This window comes from Haliotis rubra, unplaced genomic scaffold (genome assembly GCF_003918875.1).
Source record: "Haliotis rubra isolate DU_JTF1 unplaced genomic scaffold, ASM391887v1 Scf138, whole genome shotgun sequence".
NCBI lineage: Eukaryota > Metazoa > Mollusca > Gastropoda > Lepetellida > Haliotidae > Haliotis > Haliotis rubra.
The window spans coordinates 1,856,363-1,874,155 of record NW_025765314.1 but is presented as its reverse complement, the minus strand read 5'-3'; the positions used below and the strand labels follow the sequence as shown (position 1 = coordinate 1,874,155).

General features: G+C 41.6%; 2 protein-coding genes across 2 annotated transcripts in view; both read left to right on the top strand.

The window, feature by feature from the left end:
• The window catches only part of LOC124268397 (dentin sialophosphoprotein-like), a 27,406-nt gene extending 11,807 nt beyond the window's left edge, over nucleotides 1-15,599 (top strand). Inside the window, exons 3-4 of the mRNA XM_046703362.1 lie at nucleotides 14,609-14,737; nucleotides 15,532-15,599. Coding sequence (XP_046559318.1) covers nucleotides 14,609-14,737; nucleotides 15,532-15,599 — 197 coding nt within the window. The remainder of the gene's footprint in view (nucleotides 1-14,608; nucleotides 14,738-15,531) is intronic.
• Nucleotides 14,745-17,793, top strand: LOC124268424 (muscarinic acetylcholine receptor M5-like). Its single transcript, XM_046703388.1, has one exon. It carries the CDS (start codon nucleotides 15,718-15,720, stop codon nucleotides 17,176-17,178), a length of 1,461 nt encoding a protein of 486 aa, XP_046559344.1. The 5' UTR covers nucleotides 14,745-15,717; the 3' UTR covers nucleotides 17,179-17,793.

The following is a 17,793-nucleotide window of genomic DNA, read 5'->3' as shown; positions in this document are numbered from 1 at the left end:
CGGTATCGGTAGGCATACTGCCTGGCATTGTCACACAGTGTACCTGATATAGAACACAGCTATATGTAGTCATACTGCCTAGCATTGCAGTGTACCTGATATAGAACACCAGCTATAAGTAGGCATACTGCCTAGCATTATCACACAGTGTACCTGATATAGAACACCAGCTATATGTAGGCATACTGCCTGGCATTGTCACACAGTGTACCTGATATAGAACACCAGCTATATGTAGGCATACTGCCTGGCATTGTCACACAGTGTACCTGATATAGAACACCAGCTATATGTAGTCATACTGCCTGGTATTGTCACACAGTGTACCTGATATAGAACACCAGCTATATGTAGTCATACTGCCTAGCATTATCACACAGTGTACCTGATATAGAACACCAGCTATATGTAGGCATACTGCCTGGTATTGTCACACAGTGTACCTGATATAGAACACCAGCTGCATACTGGCATTATCACACAGTGTACCTGACATAGAACACCAGCTATATGTAGTTATACTGCCTGGTATTGTCACACAGTGTACCTGACATAGAACACCAGCTATATGTAGGCATACTGCCTGGTATTGTCACACAGTGTACCTGATATAGAACACCAGCTATATGTAGGCATACTGCCTAGCATTGTCACACAGTGTACCTGACATAGAACACCAGCTATATGTAGGCATACTGCCTGGCATTGTCACACAGTGGACCTGACATAGAACACCAGCTATATGTAGTCATACTGCCTGGTCTTGTCATACATACAGTGTACCTGACATAGAACACCAGCTATATGTAGTCATACTGCCTGGTTTTGCCACACAGTGTACCTGACATAGAACACAAGCTATATCTAGTCTTACTGCCTGGCATTATCATACAGCGTACCTGATATAGAACACCTGCTATATGTAGTCATACTGCCCAACATTTGTGACCCAATATTTTAGACTTGTGCTCCAATAGTATTGTATTAGAAATCTGTACTATCATTCACTTTAATCTTGTTTATGGAATATGTAACTGAGCATTATAAACTTGTATGTGTTTTATTTTGCTGGTGTAAAGGGGACTCACAAGCCTGTATCTCAGTAATTTCTAAACCGTAACAAAATTTGGGGGCTCGGCCGGGATATAATTCATTTGACATTTGAGACATTTGTCACGGTAATTTCTAAACCTTAACAATTGTCATACAATGGATTATCGTGGAACATCAGTTACATTTAGCTATGCTTACCCTTATTGTCATGTAAGCTGTTACCGTATGATATTATAAACAATAGGAAAAAGGACACACGTAACACTGTGCGTATTTTAGTTGTTCGTGTTAGTAAGGTTGATTATAAGATACAGTCTTTGTCATTTCTTACGATCAAGGTAGCCACCTATCAAAGGCACACAAACATCAACAGCTGGTTGTACCTTCAACACAATTATCCGACTTATCACGATGTCACGAAATGCATCGCATGATGTGTTTTACCTGATAAACTCATCACGAATAGTCATGTTTATAATTCCTTACATAATTGCCTTATTGCCCTGTGAAAGGTCAGGATCGTCTAATTTGAAATCACATTTCCCAAGGCCCTTTCAAATATTATGAGGATCCTCCTCCTATTTTCCCCACCTCTATTAGTCAGGCTTGGAGGCGCCAGGACTCATTTTCATCCCATAAGAATTTTCGTCCCCGGCATTTAACTTTTAATCCATGAAAATGTTTAAACAATTCCCTTTTTTATGCAGGAACCTATTGTAATCACGTCCGTATGATTAAACACGAATTATTCCAGCTTCAACACGTAATTGTAAACTCAAGAACGAATACTCAATGCCTCAAACTTAAATTCGCAACATCTCCTAGACATTGGTCAAATGCAACATATATTGTATTGGGGATTACAGTAAGTACAGAATCTAGAACTCCTTCTGTATTTTGCGTGGTGGTGGGTAGGGTGGGGTGAGTGGGTAGTTCCATCAGGGATTCAAGCCCACACTCTCAGAGAGACACCTGACTGCCAGCTCACAATGTCAGCGATCTAACCCACTCAGCCACAACGCCATTCCAGATGGTACCATAAACAAATGGAAAACGGTTTTGAACATATATTCGTGGACAATAAGGATCATATGAGCCTACACATACAGGCCTCGTCACGTATTGGCCTTTTATTGGTTTCTTTACAACATGACTAGTGTGCAAATTAGTACACAAAGGATGATCCAGATATTGTACTGTCTGTTTGTTTGTTTTCGGTATACAAATACAAGGATCTGATGACAGATCCATTGACGGTTGACATCGATAATGAGCCTTGACATGCTCATATCTTACCGTGCTGATACTATAATCAAATGACGGTGTAAGTTTTGGTGCACATGTTAGAAAGACAAATCTCAAATACTAGTATGTAATCGACAAATATTCTATTACAACTTCAGTATTAATACACACGTAATTCGCAGATTTGTCTGTACTGAATCTGATTAATAGAAAGTACTAATTGGAAGGCTGACTGTAATAATGACTTACCTTATTACAAATGGATCATTGCCTATGTTAAGTGAGTGAGTGGGCCGGGTTTAACGCCACACCTCAAACAGTATTTCAATGATGCCACGACGTGTTTCCTTCAAGAGGGAGGAAACGTGGACGCCAGGCATATGTCAACGTTTCCCACATTCCTGGAAGTGATTACGGATATAATGGGGACACACCTACAACCAGAGCACCTTGATCACGTTTCCTGCACACCTTAGTGAAGCACGCGAGTAATAATTTCGCGAACGTTGTATGTCATCAATGATTTTCATTTATTGGTTATTACAGTTATCCATAAATATATTTTCATGACTATGTTGCCTTTAAAATATAATCAACGAACCATTTCCGAAACAACAAGAAATCTTGTACCACCTCAGATTCTATTTTAAGATGCTGACTATATCATAAGCTTGTCTTTCTGAAGCAGCATCAAAATTGTGGCAATACCAGCTGTTGGCGAAGTCTTTTATGCCACCGGTGACACCCGTCATAGAAACATGCAAAGGAGGGTAATTATTCATCTAAAAACAACCCACGGTAACTGGTGTGTTAAATTTAGAAATATACCCTACATGGCTCTTTTAAGACACCGTGAAAGCAAGAGTCATATAACGCTCTTTGAAATTTTCGAGGAAAGAATATGCTGGATTGTACATCAAGATTAGTAAATATTAGAGATGAGAGAATGTGCTGGAATATTGCTCCACATATAGAGAAAGTTGATTATGGGAAGGCTGTAGTAATCCCTGGCTGTACTGTGACTGTTTAGTTTTTATGAACACATCCGAATGTAAGACGGCAAGTTTCATTAGTCTCTTCTCTGTGTCCTGTCCTGGAGGGTAAATCAGTGGAAGTTTTATCGAATGTAAATAGGTTGACATGCGAGACTGATTAAGACGTCGGCATTTTCAATTAGCCAGAAGAAAACACCGCTGAGTAATGTAAAATGATTTTAAACAATGCCCAAATATATTAAACTACACCACCTAGGAAAGAAAACGCAGTTTGTTGGTATATTAAATCAGTCCAATACATTACTTTCAGAATATTTACTTGAATATGGCTGCCCATAACCGATTTACATCCCAGATATTCCTGTATGGGTGACCCTTCATCACCTTCTACAAACCAGCGCAATAGTCTTACATCCTTCCCAATAAAATCTCGGGGGTTGGTAAAATTACGTGTGTAACAAAAACGCCGGGAGGTATTGAGGTGACTGATTCAGTTACAAGATTTCAACTTAAAATGCCGGCATCCAAAATATTCAGATTTGTTTTCAGTGGTCGGAAATTAAATTGATCCACTCCTTATTCCTATTGATGAATGGTAATATCTCTGTATAATATTCCATAACCGACCCATGGTGTATATATAGGCGAGGACAGAACACTCCCAACCTACGTACAGGATATCTGTTATTGATACCATTTGTAATACAGTGACAAGAATACTACATCCAAGTGTGTGTGTGTGTGTCAGGGTGCCGGAAATGGAGTCTTGCTGACCTAGACTGGTGTTGTAGCGGCGGTCATTCCCCTCGGGCCGCTCGCCATTGGTGCCAGACTTGAATACCAATAACGTTCCTACTCAGCCGGGACGGAATGAACAACCAGGCAACTCATTTATTCATCTCTGACGGCGAGCAGACTGGACGAATGAACTCCTCCATTCTGCCTAAAAATATGTCGTCCTGCTTACCCCGTTAAACTTCATTGGATGGGAACGTATTATTTTAGTCTTAAGAAAAGTCATGTTTAACTGAAATATTCAGTGATTAATAGACGTGTCACTGTGTAAATTAGGGTGTATATATTTGATATTTTCCTGCTAAAATCAATATACAAGAGTATATTCAGGAATTCGTTGCGCCAAGGGAAATGTCAGAATAGCAAGTACTGTTTAAGGAAACATTAGTTATAATATATTTAGTAGATAATACACTTACAAAGATAATTTCTTCAACGTCAGCTGACAGTAAATAATTGATTCTTCTTCCTTGTGTGGACATAGATTCAACAGGGAAGCAGTCCATGCTGCCTAGAACGTCTATATCCAAGTCAAACATTTCCAGGAAATTAGAATGAATTCCCCATGATATGTCACCTACATAAATCGACAAACCATACATTGTTATTCTGGCGTGTAGAACGTCTAACCTTTGTATCTGTATTATATATATATACGCCTGTGACACGGCTACATCCACACTATTGTATTATATCGGTACCAATCCAATTTCCAGGATAAGGCTCTTCACAAATACCTTTGTCTCGGCCACATCTGATAAATACATCACGTAGTGTGATCTGAGATGAACATTTCCCATCAACTGCTTTAATCAAGAGCTGGGTTCATTAGCAAAATGAATCTGTGTAGAGCTCTGTTGGCACTATCGTCTAGGTATTCATGGGTAGGATCAGTGATCAATATTTCACGTATATGAGACGTCTACGGAATGGGATTATTGGTGTGATGAGGGCTCGCCCGTCATGCACGATTAAACGTTTGACAGTAACAAGAACAGAATTACGATTTAAATGTGAGAAACATCTCTGCCAAATGTACGGGTGCCCAACAAGATTTGTTTCCTACAACTAAGTGTTCATGCATGTGTTATTTTGATATGTGGTCCTGAATCGAAATCCCCATAACATACAGCATGATAACTTTTGAAAACCTGTCAAAAATCAAAACGTCGTCTTTTGCATTGAATGCATATTTTGTCGGTTGATGTATATTTTAGAGTGAGTGAGTGAGTTTAGCTTTACGCTGCACTCAGTAATATTTGAGCTATTTCGCGTGGTCTGTAAATAATCGAGTCAGGACCAGACAATCCAGTGATCAACAGCATGAGCATCGATCTACGCAATTGGGAACCGATGACATGTGTCAACCGAGTCAACGAGCCTGAACACCCGCTACCGTTAGTCGCCTCTTAGGACAAGCATGGGTTACTGAAAGCACATTCTAACCCGGACCTTCAAGGGTGTATATGTTAGGAACACAACTGAAATTACTGACACGAGTTAGCCAACATCGGTCGACATGATCAGAAATATTGAATATGTTTCCTTGGCATGAAAGTAAGGCTATCACTAAGCACCCTCCTGTGATTTATTAGGCCTAAATACTGACGACCTTACAGAAAGTCCTCAGAGAAAACCATTGGAGTCGACTGTTCAGTAAAATGACTAATGGATGCAATGACAAAATACAAGAACAGTCAACGTCAATGCAGTAGTGACAAGACGTCGATGCCAACAGGGTAATTCATGGTTCAAATACTAGTGAAAATTTAGACCAAAATCATATACAATGAAGCTGCTGTTTCTTGTTGTATCATTGTGAAAGTCAAGATCCACCCCACTGCCACCGACATGAGGGAGAGAGTGAGTTTAGTTTTACGCCGCACTCAGCAGTATTCCAACTATGTGGCGGCGGTCTGTAAATCGAGTCTGGACCAGACAATCCCGGGATCAACAGCATGAGCATCGAGCTACGCAATTGGGATACGATGACATGTGTCAACCAGGTCAGCGAGCCTGACCACCCGATCCCGCTAGTCGCCTCTTTCGACAAGCATGGGTTACGGAAGATCAATTCTAACCCGGATTTTCACGGGTGCCACCAACATGAAGATGATAAGGTCACAGGTCACATCTCCATTTTTGACAATAGCAGAAATCTATGGGCCAAAATATCGTGACGATCCTGCTACCACTCAGGATCACAACAAAACTCAATCCAAGAAGATGAATGTCTATAAGGGTCCATTAGGTCAGTGGATGATGTCACCAATTGAATTAACAAATTGTAAAAATCAAAATGAGTGAGCCAAGTTATTTGAAGTTTGAACATCACTCTCCCAGACGGATGTCCTGATTCATGGCGCACGTCACTAAACGTTATGATCAAAGATACAACCAAACAAACCATTTCAAAGGTGAAGGGCAGTTTGTCAAAACGAACGCACATATCTGACGTGTACTAAGATAAGAATTGCAAACTTTCCATGTCTGGTGGAAAGCTGTTTTAAACTGCATTTCCTCATGAAGTATAATCTTTAGTATTTAGTTTTGTTACCACACATATTTTGATACCCCACCCGCCCACTCACTCACCCAACCAACCACCTCTTATATGGTAGCGCAGTATGTGCCCATTTACTGTTATAGTTGGTGTCCTTCCCGTCGCCCTCACGGCTGGTCATGTAACATCTGAATCATTACTATAGCTGTTTAAGGTAAAGGGCATCAAGTGTGGAAGGGGTATCCAAATATGGACGCCGACATTTCACACTGATTAAATGAATATGAAACCAATCAAGTCCTCCCACACGCTCAGGTCCAGATATAGATGGGAAATTGTTATAGTGTGGTGTCTGCCATTGTCAGGTGGATCCTATAACGTATTTCCATAACAAGTAGAACACAACAACAAGACCTCGAGGGCCCTCATGATCACAATATCACAATAGGGGGGAAGGGTCTTGTGTATGTGTGCGTGAGTGTGTGGGGGGGATTGGGGGTGGGGTGGTGTTATCGACTACTCCGTGGAAGACCTATGTACATTATGGAATGCTGGCTAAGGACAATCTCCACAATGCCCATATAAATGTCATACTTCGGGCAGAATTCATAACCGCTTTTAAAACATCTGTGGCCGTATGCATAAGTCGGGCGTAAATTCTAGTCCGGGCGAAAGTAAACTGTGCGCCCGGGCGTAACATTAAACCGGCATGCATATCTTAGGCGTAGCTAAAGTTATGCCAGGCGTAGCGCTCTATATTTACGCCACCTATTTCAACAGGCGTAAGCCGGGCATAGCCCTGGAATGGCGGCATTCCTATACCAATATCGCAGACGACAGGTTCTAAGTACAGAAACCGTATATATTAATATTTTATTCCAACCTTTTAGAAATAAACGACGACCTTGGTCTGTACACAAGATTCAGATTCAGGAGATTTGACATTTTCATGATAGTGGATGCAATCAGATGTGATAATGATTATTGCTCCTACCACAATTCTACCCTTACCCTGGAAATGCAGATGCTTGTAGCGTTAGGGTTTAATGCTACGGGGTCATTTGTTTCGAGCCTTTTCCCGGTGGTTGAAACGCGTTCGAAAATCTAAAAATAGCACACTGCGCCTCGATGTATATCCGTTAAGTCGGGTGTAGAAATGCCTAGGCTTAACCGACGTTGCGCATGACGTGTAAGAGCTGGGCGCTGCTAAGCCCGACGTAGTGTGTTACGCCTGACGTTTTTTACGCACGACATGTGCATACGGCCACTGGCGTTCAGAACTGGACGCTCACAATACAATCGAAAACAGATACGTATGTCTTGCCCCTCCTCCCGGGTTCGATTCCCCACATGGGTACAATGTGTGAAGCCCATTTCTGGTGTCCGCCGCCGTGATATTGTGCCCCTCCTCCCGGGTTCGATTCCCCACATGGGTACAATGTGTGAAGCCAATTTCTGGTGTCCGCCGCCGTGATATTGCTGGAATATTGCTAAAAGCGGCGTAAAACCATACTCACTCACTCACTCACTCCCTTGCCCGTCCTTTTAAACCTTTTAGTGTTGATTGGACAAGACAAGCAGTTCAGATAATTAACACCCACATACGAAGGATCGTGTAAATAAATATGTCTCCACACCCTCACTCTTCCCTCATGTTAGGGGAAGGTGTAGTTTCATAGGCACTTATGACAGAATATCATTTAGCCCTTTGGACACATTATGTTTCTGATGAAATCATGAATAATCATGTGAATCATGTAAAAGGTCATGACGAAAAAGCCATTCCACCGTTTAGATAAACGAGCGGTGGATGAAGGTTTTTACCTAATGTCAATGTGGCTCTGTACTGCTTGTCAGTATAGAAATGAGTGTCAACCGAGCGATGGGCTTGGTTTTACAAGGGAATGCTTTCGGAACGAACACTACATCGAGGATATGTGCAGTGAGTTGAGAAAAAGAGCAACCGCGTACAGTCGTTCACTTGGAAGAAGGCCAATGAAGGCTGTGGCTGATAAAGTACAAATCCCACGACATCGTAATCTCGGTTGACTCCCCACCTATGAGGCATGGGCAGCGATTTATTCTCGAGTCCCTTCTCCCGCTTTAGTATTCAATCTACAAGAATAGCACACTCTAAGAAATCTGCTAAATTTTCAGGCCCCCCTCAAAGTCTATGAACAGAGAGGAAATTATTTGGTAGTATTTTCCTTGCCGCGTTGCCCCAATAACGCACACAACAGGGACCCGCCAGAGATCGGATCCTGGGAAAACGGCGATTGGTCTTGCTAGAAAATTAATTAAATCTCAAAGGAATTTTGGCCTGGAGACAAAGCGATTAATAACATTGTGTTGGAAGGTGCGTGGTCTGACTTCCCTGACCAATATTACTCCACAGTGCCCGGGAACGACTTGCATGTATTTGCTATGGGAAAACAAGAGACTCGGGCAATATATGTCCTTCGCAATTTTCAAGGTCAACGATGAGAGGGTTTTTATATGAAGTATATATGTGCTGATACATAGATGCAGAATGATATCAAAGGAAAAGATCTCACAGACAACTTAAACAAACACAAACAATGACCGACATATGCGACAGGCTTCAGACACACAGACACAGGTAAACACCACACGACAGACAGACAGACAGACACTTTATTCGGTAATATACGGCCTTATGGCCCATTTTACAGTTAATATATAATGTGATTTTTTAATGTCACGTGAGCACAAATTGAAATAGTTATCTAGCAATAAATATATGTTTTAACAATGTTGCAACTGCATGTATAACAAGAGGATTGTGAGAGTTTAATAAATTTACCATTTACATATTGTTTTTATGGACATGTTTAATGTGTGGAAGATATTTCTCTCTCAGATCTTTATATTTATCACAAACTAATAATACATGGAATTCATCTTCAATAAAACCCAATTTACAGTTTGCACATTTAATTAGGTCAATATCGTCTTGTTTATACCTTCTGGAAAAATTGACATTAAAATTGTGTAGGGAAAGTCTAAATTTACACATGGCTCTTATCAAATCCTTATTTTCTAATGATGTTGAATACTTCTCTGGTTCTATAGCTGACTTAATCGAATTATAATGACATAAAAAGGATGAAGATGAAATACTATTGTGCCAGGTTTGATAATACATGTACATATCTTGTAATCTTTGTTTTAATGAAAATAGAAATAACTCTTCATCACCAAAGTCTTGCGCAATCCAAACAAAAGAATACCCACAAGTAAACAGCAAAGATCTAATATTTGAAACCCAATTACAACTGGTCTTACCATTATCATCAAGAGTTTTTAATAAATTATAGCATTGATAAGGATATCGTTGTCGTTCCATCTTTAGTAATTTACACCAATATTTAACCACTCTAACTTGGCTGAGAATAAAAAGAGGATAACGCCCTGTATCGCCTAAAATGGCCTTATTTGAAGCAAACTTCCCAACCCGTAAAAAGCATTTAAAATAAGATGATTGGACTTTCTCTATTGCCTCATTATATTTTGTGCCCCATATCTCTGCCACATATAACAAAATCGGCGCAATTTTACCCTCAAAAATAGAACATGCTGTGGAAAACGGAACATTTACAAGTTTTTTGGAAAATGTATAAACTGGAATGACAGCTTTAGAGGCTTGACATGCTAATTGTTTACAAGATACTGACCATGATAATCTAGAAGATATAACTAATCCTAAATACTAATAATATGTCTTAATTTCTAAAGGAACTTTGTCATATGCCCAGTGTTCATGCTTAGCAATTTTACCTCCATTTCTGAATACAATGACATTTGTTTTTTGTAAGTTGACTTCTAAACCCCATTTCTTACAAAAGGAAGACAGTACATTTAATTGTTTCTGCAGGCCATTAACAGTATATGAAAACATGACAACATCATCAGCAAAAAGAAGTAACATTAAATCAACAATATCCTGTGTCACAAATACACCATAACTAAACTCTTTATATACTTCGGTTACAAGTTCATTATTGAAGAAGACAAATAAAGCTGGGCTTAAAATGCAACCCTGTCTCACACCACTAGAAGTGGAAAACTCTTCTGTTCTACCAGATGAAGTTTTAATACAACTGACTGACTGAGTTTGGTTTTACGCCGCTTTTAGCAATATTCCAGCAACATCACGGCGGGGGACACCAGAAATAGGCTTCACATATTGTGTTTTAATACAAGCCTTTACAGAGGAGTACATATTGCGAATGACGTTAAACAGGTTTCCATGACAACATTTAGTAAGCAGTACATATAACAATTTCTTTCTATCAACGTAATCAAAAGCTTTTTTAAAATCGATAAAAGCACAATAGAATCTACCTTTCGGCTTACATAAATATTTTGAACACAATGCTTGCAATATGAATAGATTATCAACTGTTGAGTAATTTTGGCGGAAACCGGCTTGACATTCTGATAAAAGATCATTTATATCTAACCAAATTCTAAGGCGCTTTTCTTTGACAATAGTGAACAATTTACCTGTGACATTCAGAATAGAAATACCTCTATAATTGTTGGGGTCGGAACGTTTACCCGACTTAAACAAAGGCAAAATCATACCTATATTCCATGATTCTGGAAAATCGCCAGTAATTAAGACTCTATTAAAAAGAAGTTTCAAATAAGGTACAATAATAAGGTATGGACACCATACAAGATACACACAGAAACCACACACGATACACACGGACACCACGCAACCGGATATACACGAACACCAAACAAGACACACAGAAGCCACACAACCAGCCAAACACGGACCCCAAACAAGACACACAGAAACCACACAACCAGCCAAACACGGACCCCAAATAAGACACACAGAAACCACACAACCAGCCAAACACGGACCCCAAATAAGACACACAGAAACCACACAACCAGCCAAACACGGACCCCAAACAAGACACACAGAAACCACACAACCAGCCAAACACGGACCCCAAACAAGACACACAGAAACCACACACAACCAGCCAAACACGGACCCCAAATAAGACACACAGAAACCACACAACCAGCCAAACACGGACCCCAAATAAGACACACAGACTAAACCACAAAACCAGCCAAACACGGACCCCAAATAAGACACACAGAAACCACACAACCAGCCAAACACGGACCCCAAACAAGACACACAGAAACCACACAACCAGCCAAACACGGACCCCAAATAAGACACACAGAAACCACACAACCAGCCAAACACGGACCCCAAACAAGACACACAGAAACCACACAACCAGCCAAACACGGACCCCAAATAAGACACACAGAAACCACACAACCAGCCAAACACGGACCCCAAACAAGACACACAGAAAACACAACCAGCCACACAATCCCAGACACCAAACCACGGACCCCAAACAACAACACACAGAAACCACACAACCAGCCAAACACGGACCCCAAATAAGACACACACGGACACCACACAAGACACACACGGAAACCACACAGACACCACACAACCAGCCAAACACGGACACCATTGACACCACGGACATCACACAACCAGCCAAACACGGCACAAACACGGACCCCAAAAAGACACACACGGACCCCAAACTAGACACACGGACACCAAACAAGACACACGGACACCACACAACCAGCCAAACACGGACACCACACAAGACACACACGGACATCACACAACCGGCCACAAATGGACGCCACACAACCAACCACACCCTGGCACCATAGTACTACACAAATCTTTCACATAATATATTTGCATATATATGGTGGAAACTTTCAATTGCTTCAACATATCACTCTAGACTATCTGGCAAGTGACGAGACGCCTGATTATATACTTCGATCATTACTGAGTTATTTGTTTAAATGTGAGCCCCAGATATCGCAGAACATGTGTGTATCCCGATGTAGATGGCAAATGTGAACTCACAACACACGCAACAAGGTAAGATTAAGGACACCACATATACCATTTAGGAACACTTTAGTTATGTAAATGAATTTGTAAAGACAACCACCGTACGATTATGTTTTGCCATCATTTACACTTTCGTGTCGTAAACCCTGTAGTACTGGGCCCCGTTTCTCAAAGCGATCGTAACGTGATCGTAACTCCCATTGTTTAACATAGACTTACGACAGTCGTAGTGCTAAGGTGATCGTAACTCCCATTGTTTAACATAGACTTACGACAGTCGTACAGTCGTAACTCCCATTGTTTAACACAGACTTACGACAGTCGTAAGCGCTACGATCGCCTTGTGAAACGGACCCCTGATCCCGTCACTGAAGCCTGGCGGACAGTTTGAAATGACCCATTCCAATAGAAAACAAGGCCATATGGGCACTGGCTGTTCTGCCTAGCCTTGTAGTGGTTAGACTTTTGACAACATCTATTACAAGGGTCGGGATTGGTCATCCCGTTGACTTAAAACGTAATCTTCCTTCATAAGGATTGAGTGTGATGTCAAACCAACGAGGCACCAAAAACAATTATTTATTGCTTAATGGTTTCTAAACTCATCAATAGATGACCAGTTGGTCACTGAAACATGACATCATGGATGGGTTCAGTTTGGTTCTTCAGTATTTCAGACAAATCATGGCGTGTGAACTACGCTGTGAGGAAACCCCAGACTAACTCTTATAGTCTCTGAATATATAATTTGGATTGTAACAAACACACCCATTTAAATTAAAAAGGAGCCCCAGGGAGACCTGAGGAAATCTATCTAGACTTGATTCATTTAGGGCTTTAGCATTGCAGGGAGGGCAAGGCTCTAGGGAAAATAATAGGTTTCAGGGACTCTGAGACATACTAAGGAAATTCGGGCGTTATCGGGACCTTGATATCTTTCAGTTCTCGGGACTCCTGCGTTCGTTATAATGTTTACAAACCAAGAAATATAATGAGGACGAATCTGGTATTGAGTGAGAGAGTGAGTGTAGTTTTACGCCGCTTTTAGCAATATTTCAGCAATATCAGCAGAGGACACTTCAAATGGGCTCCATTGTACCAACCTGGGGAATCGATCCCGGGTCTTCAGCGTGACGAGCGAACGCTTCAACCACTAGGCTACTCCACCGGCCGCGAATCCGGTATTGGACCACAGGAACAGAGGTTTCTGGCATATCTAGGGGACGCGACTCTGTACTGCGCATTTCCGCGCCTCAGACAAGTATGTCACCTCTCCAGCATCAGCTCCAGCCCCGTGTGGAGGGGTCACGATCGATTAAACTCACATGATCATAACATAAGGAATAAAAACCATCATATCACGTCACATATTAATTAAGCAACGTTATACACCATGTTAGGATGTAATAGAACACTGCAAGAACTGATTTTACATCTGATATCCATGTGAAAACCTCTGGTTTTGAGGTCGATATATCGTATTTGAGAAAGAAAGCCATGTTCTTACTAATTACGTAATACTATCCATTCAGCCAGCGAGTATTTAAAGATTCTAGTCATGTTGATTTGTCTGGTGCATTTATCGACAAGAGATTGCCCAACGATACCTGTTCATATAGACATGAAATAGTTGTGTTGCAACTCCATATCTGTTCTGTGCTCCAGTTATAGTATATAACCCTCCTATGTATATCATGAAGAGAATGACAGATAGGATTTTAACTGTAGTGTACCAGCAACCCATTAACCCATATTCGATGCTCACATGTGTTCAGTCCCTGGATCAAGTCGACTCCCTCATTAAAAAGTCATGATGGTATTTTCAACCTTTGAAAATGTAAGTGTCATATTACACTTAGCATTAGCACTATCGTATTAATTGGCATCCAGGTCGTAAGTCCATACAAACATTTCCCCTACTCCTCTCTAAATATAGAAATAAATGTTTTCTTCCTCTCACTCATACAATTATATCCGCTTTGTACAAACCGACGTAAATAATGTTTAGAAGAAAATGTTACTTAAACGTAACGACACATTACTGAAACCTGTTGTCTTGCACAGAGAAAGGCCTACGCCGTCTCATGGCGAGAGCATATCTTGGGCAGGCACTGACAGCCAGCCCGGGCAGGCTGCGCGAAGACCAGGCCTCGGTTTCAGAAGCATCTTGCCCAGCCTACAAGCATCAGCACCGTATTGATCCGGGAAGGTATGAGCGGTCGCTCCAACTCTCTACCTCACAACGCTAGCACACTCAGAGCAGCTAGCAGCATTCCTTACCAGCTGATCACCAACTGGTGAAGGCATTACTCGTGAGGTGATGTATATGATAGAAGCTACTAGCAGCTTAACACGTGCAACTGGAGCAGTTGACGTACCATCAGAACTTATTTCTACATGAAGAGTTATTACAAGGAAGACGTATTTTGTGATCAAAGCGAAGACAACTTGTGAGAGATTTTCTACTGATTAATGTAATGTTTGTTTACACTGGCATTGGAAGATATGAACGTTGTGAGGAGGCGGTTCATGAAGAGAATACAAGCAGTGTCCTGTGCATGGCCGAGCTGTGAATAGACAACATTGAGATATATTTGACATTTCCAGATAAGCCTTCCGTTGAGCTTGGTGCCAGTAAAAGGAGTATACTATTAAGTTTTACAGCCCAACTTCCAGACAATATAAACCCCTTCTGTTGCCTGCTGGATCCTGTCATCTAGTGTGTTTATGCCATATACTTCTTGGATAACCTCCGATCAGGTGTGGTGATTGCGTCAAATATCAAACACACCCGCCGTCTTCCTGTCTGGAGTCGGTGTTTATGAACATGATACACCGGCTGTGGGAAGCGTTGAGAGTTGTATCAAATGCATAACGCTTGCTTAATGTGTAGAATTCGAGACGTGTTAAAGGGATTTAAGCAATTAAGGAATATCATCATCCGTCTATGAAGCAAAGGCGAGTGTAATCTAACTGTTCTCCTGTAGGAGTCCGTGCGAGGCATGCTGCTGGTCTCCTCAACACCGGCCCGTCCGTCTCCGCCTGCACAGTATGACGGGTATATAGATTTCATCGGATACCGTGTAATTGGATTTAAAGAAGTATCTAAATACCATTCTCCATGATGAATGTGGGTAAGGCCATGTAATCGGATTAACCATCTCTGCTTATAAATGGTAGCTCGAGTACCTGATTGGTATAGGGACGTGACGACTAGAGCAGCAATGGTCAATGACACAGACAAGCACCTGTTCAATCCTGAACACTCAAAACCTGTCTGGAGCTTCTACGTCATCTGGGGACTCTCCATCCCGATGGTGTCAGTGACGTTCATGACGTTGATGGCTAACGGAACCGTTCTGTTGATGTTTATCTTAACACGGGTGCTGCGAAAGTGTAAAAATATATACATTGCTAGCCTTGCCATGGCGGATTTTCTAATAGGGTGTACCATGCCCATCGCGATGCTTCAAGATCTGAATCCAAACTGGGCTCTTGCGGGCTGTGCTTGTAAACTTAGCCTTACTTTTCGCCATTCCTTATTGTACGTGTCCCTACTTAGTATTCTCCTTATCAGCATTGATCGATGGTGGTCCATCCACTACCCATTCTCCTACCGAGTACGACAAAGTCGCAGACTGGCTCTTGGTATTGTCTGTCTGTGTTGGTTCCTCAGTTTGGCGATACACATTCCACCCATTGTGCTCTGGGATCTAATTGCAGACATTGACACAAATTTAACATCGTCAGCGTCCTATACTTGTGATGTACCCTACAGGAGACATTTTGCATTTACATTGACTGCCTCGGCTGTGGAGTACCTGGTCCCAGTCATGGTGTTGTGGGGACTTAATTGTAGCATTTATTTTAAAATCAGCAGGAGGAAAAGCATGAAAATTCGACGATCTCTTAGCGCATCAGACACATTCATTCTCACATATCGAAAATCTTCATCAGAATCTGACTGTACTACTAACCCTTCTGACGAAAGTGCAGATCTGTTTCCGAACAGTTTCTCTCGACTTGATATTAGACGCACGTCTCTAATCATGAATTCGACCAGGCGTCACAGCCTTGCAAACTACCTGACACCTGCCAGAGCATCCTCTGCACCTGCTCAGTACTCCAGGATGAGCGTAAAACGACGTGTGTCTTTTGACACCCTGATGGGTCAGACGGCCTACAGACCTAGTGCTATCAGAAAGTCCTCCATGTGTGGAACGGGGCTGAGGAGCAGCTCAATCATCAGGAAACAGAGTGACGACCTTGTGAGGGACCTTCTGGTGAAACAGGACAAGAAGGCAGCATGTTCCTTGGGCATGCTGGTGCTTGTGTTTACGTTGTGTTGGACCCCCTACATGGTGAGCAGTGTTGTGTATGCCAAGTGCGATACGTGTCTCGCGTCCTGGGTTCGAACCGTTGCGTTTTGGGTGCTTATGGCCAACTCGGCCATCAACCCTTTCTTATACGGACTTCTTAATGCGGAGTTCAGGAAGGTGCTCAGACAATGGTTCTTCTGCCCGAAAACGAGGAAGTACAGGCTGAAAGAAGCTTTGTTGTACTGGAACCTTCAGCAAGGTATGGACTCGGAGGGTGTGCGGGATAACGGATTCTTTCCAGCGGTGCGTGAATAGTGCAACCAAAGTCCTGACATGACATGAAAGTGCTGTGAAGTGTATGGAAGGTCACGTATACATGTATTCCAAAGAGAACAAATTTTGTCATTTAATTATGCTTACCTGGTGATAAAACTGTGATGGACGATGTCTCAAGTATGTCTCACCTCTTTCATCATGTCCCGGACTGTGATCCTGTCGTTTCTATGTGATTCTTGTTCCACACAAATCATCTCTACCTGTTGTGAGCTTACCAACACTGCCACAGCGAACACCTTACACGTTACATGTGTATTCTAGGTGTATATTGGTGACACTCGCAGTGTTTACATGGGACATTATTCCGGTGATCCGATGATAGCACTGCATACCTCACTGGTAATCCGTGTGGTCCAGAGACTCTCTATTGTGATAGCTGTTTCACCAGTACTGGTCTGTATGTCTTTCACTATACATGAGTAAATTTCTAATCATGGTATATATTATATATATGACTTGGGCTCATAGTTGTCAAAATTTTGTATGTTTTATTTTTCGAATTGACGTTGTCTATTTGTTATACATTTGCAGTAAAATTACAGTAAGATGTATATTATGCTAATTGTTATTCATATAAAAGAAAGTGCCACTGAT